The following is a 1,667-nucleotide window of genomic DNA, read 5'->3' as shown; positions in this document are numbered from 1 at the left end:
GTGGGGGGGGGGGCTGTGGGGAGCTTTTAATTTTAATAACAGATTTTGTGGTTTTTATTAGAGAATTTGTGATTTTTTTTTTAGCAGAGAATTTGTGATTTTATATCAGAGAAAACCAGGATCCCTGATATAAAACCAGGGAAAACCAGGATGACAATGTGATGGGGGGATGAAGTCAGGGAGCTGTAGGTACTTAGCACCCTGAAAATCGGGCTGGCTATAACTCTTTCAAGACACCGAGTACAAGCAAGGTGCAATGTGTCTGATCCTCAGCTGATACAGCTTGTCCCAGCTTCATGAATGCAATCCATCTTCAGCTGACTTCAGCAGAGCTATGACCATTTATATCAGTGAAAGATCTGTCCTGTCCCGTCCCGTGTCCGTCCCCGCACCATCACTAGATTCGTAAGTCATACATAGGTTTTACATAGGTGTCCATAGGTGATAAACTTTGTCTACTGGCTTATTTCAGGGTTTCTCATAAATTGGACTGGGATTAATTGTTATTATAGGGTCTCCTGGATGTATAGGCTGGTTTGTTCCTATAGGGTTGCTGTGAGCCCTGTTGGGGTAGTGGCTTTGGGGTTTTTTTAAGGATTGCCATTTAATTAAGAGAGCACGAAGCAATTGTTTCCTTGGGGAAAGTCCCCAAAAGCACACTGGTCCCATTTGCTGGTTTGTCTGCCTTGGCAGGGGCCCTTTCAGCAGTTGCCAGGCTGGAACAGAATGCTCCTAGCTTACATTTTGTGCCAGATCTTGGTCCAGAGGGTGCAGAGCTACAGCTCACTTTGCAGAGACTTTACTTTGATCCTGTCTTTGGTGTGGGTGAATCTTGTGCAGGCTTTCTTAGCCCCATAGCACAGGAACTCTTCCAAGCCACCTGGCCTGCGTCTGTGCTCCTCATAGATCTGCTCTTCTCCTGACTCACCGAGGTAGCTATGGCACATCATGTATAACCTGCAGCAGTGAGAGAGATGGAGCGAGGCATTCACGTTATTACAAAAGCAGTCACCCCCACCCCCAACCTTGCCTGGTGCACCATCACAAAGTCTTGCAAGCGTCTTCCTTTATGCATGAGCTGTGTGCAGGGTGTGAAAAAATGCTGTGGTGTGTTAGCTCTGTGATGCAGTTTCCTTGTGGGATGCTGTTGCAATCAGCAAGAGCGATTACTCTCCAATTGGCTGCAGTTCCTGAGGTGGAGCTGGTTCCTGAAAGAGGGGGTTTCCTAGGCACAGATTGGGATCACCTCTCCTTAAAACCTGGTGTCTCCAGCCAGGTTGCCAAGCCTCACATTTTCTATATAGGTTGGGCTTTTTGCCAGGCTAGAGCCAGTTTTGCCATGATACAAGAAACTCCTAACTCTTGCAAATCTCAGCCCTGCCCATGGGAACCCTGCTCCATGACTGCCTGCCTGCCCTATTCTGCTACCTCCTGGGGAAGAGCAGACAATTGGAGTTACTTCAGGAGCAGGCAGAAATCTTCCACCTCCGTTCAGGAGCAGACACTGCTCTCACCGGGGCAAAAAAGGAGAGATAAGAGCAGAAAAAGCCCAGCCACTCAGCTCAGGGTAACTCTGCTCCAGCTTCCATACCTGGGAGCAACAGAAAAGGGGCCTTGCTCCTCCCTGCTCTCTCTCTATTCAACAGTCAGCCTGGGAAGGGGGAAAG

General features: G+C 48.4%; 1 protein-coding gene across 1 annotated transcript in view; it reads right to left on the bottom strand.

The window, feature by feature from the left end:
- Positions 1-41: 41 nt before the first annotated feature.
- Positions 42-1,667, bottom strand: part of MZB1 (marginal zone B and B1 cell specific protein) — a 13,546-nt gene continuing 11,920 nt past the window's right edge. Inside the window, exon 4 of the mRNA XM_006015720.2 lies at positions 42-957. Within this exon, the coding sequence (XP_006015782.1) occupies positions 777-957 (181 nt within the window). The 3' untranslated portion in view covers positions 42-776. The remainder of the gene's footprint in view (positions 958-1,667) is intronic.

The sequence above is a fragment of the Alligator sinensis genome, unplaced genomic scaffold (assembly GCF_000455745.1).
Source record: "Alligator sinensis unplaced genomic scaffold, ASM45574v1 scaffold156_1, whole genome shotgun sequence".
Classification (NCBI taxonomy): domain Eukaryota; kingdom Metazoa; phylum Chordata; order Crocodylia; family Alligatoridae; genus Alligator; species Alligator sinensis.
Note: the sequence above shows the minus strand (reverse complement) of the source record. Positions and strands in the feature narration are given on the sequence as shown.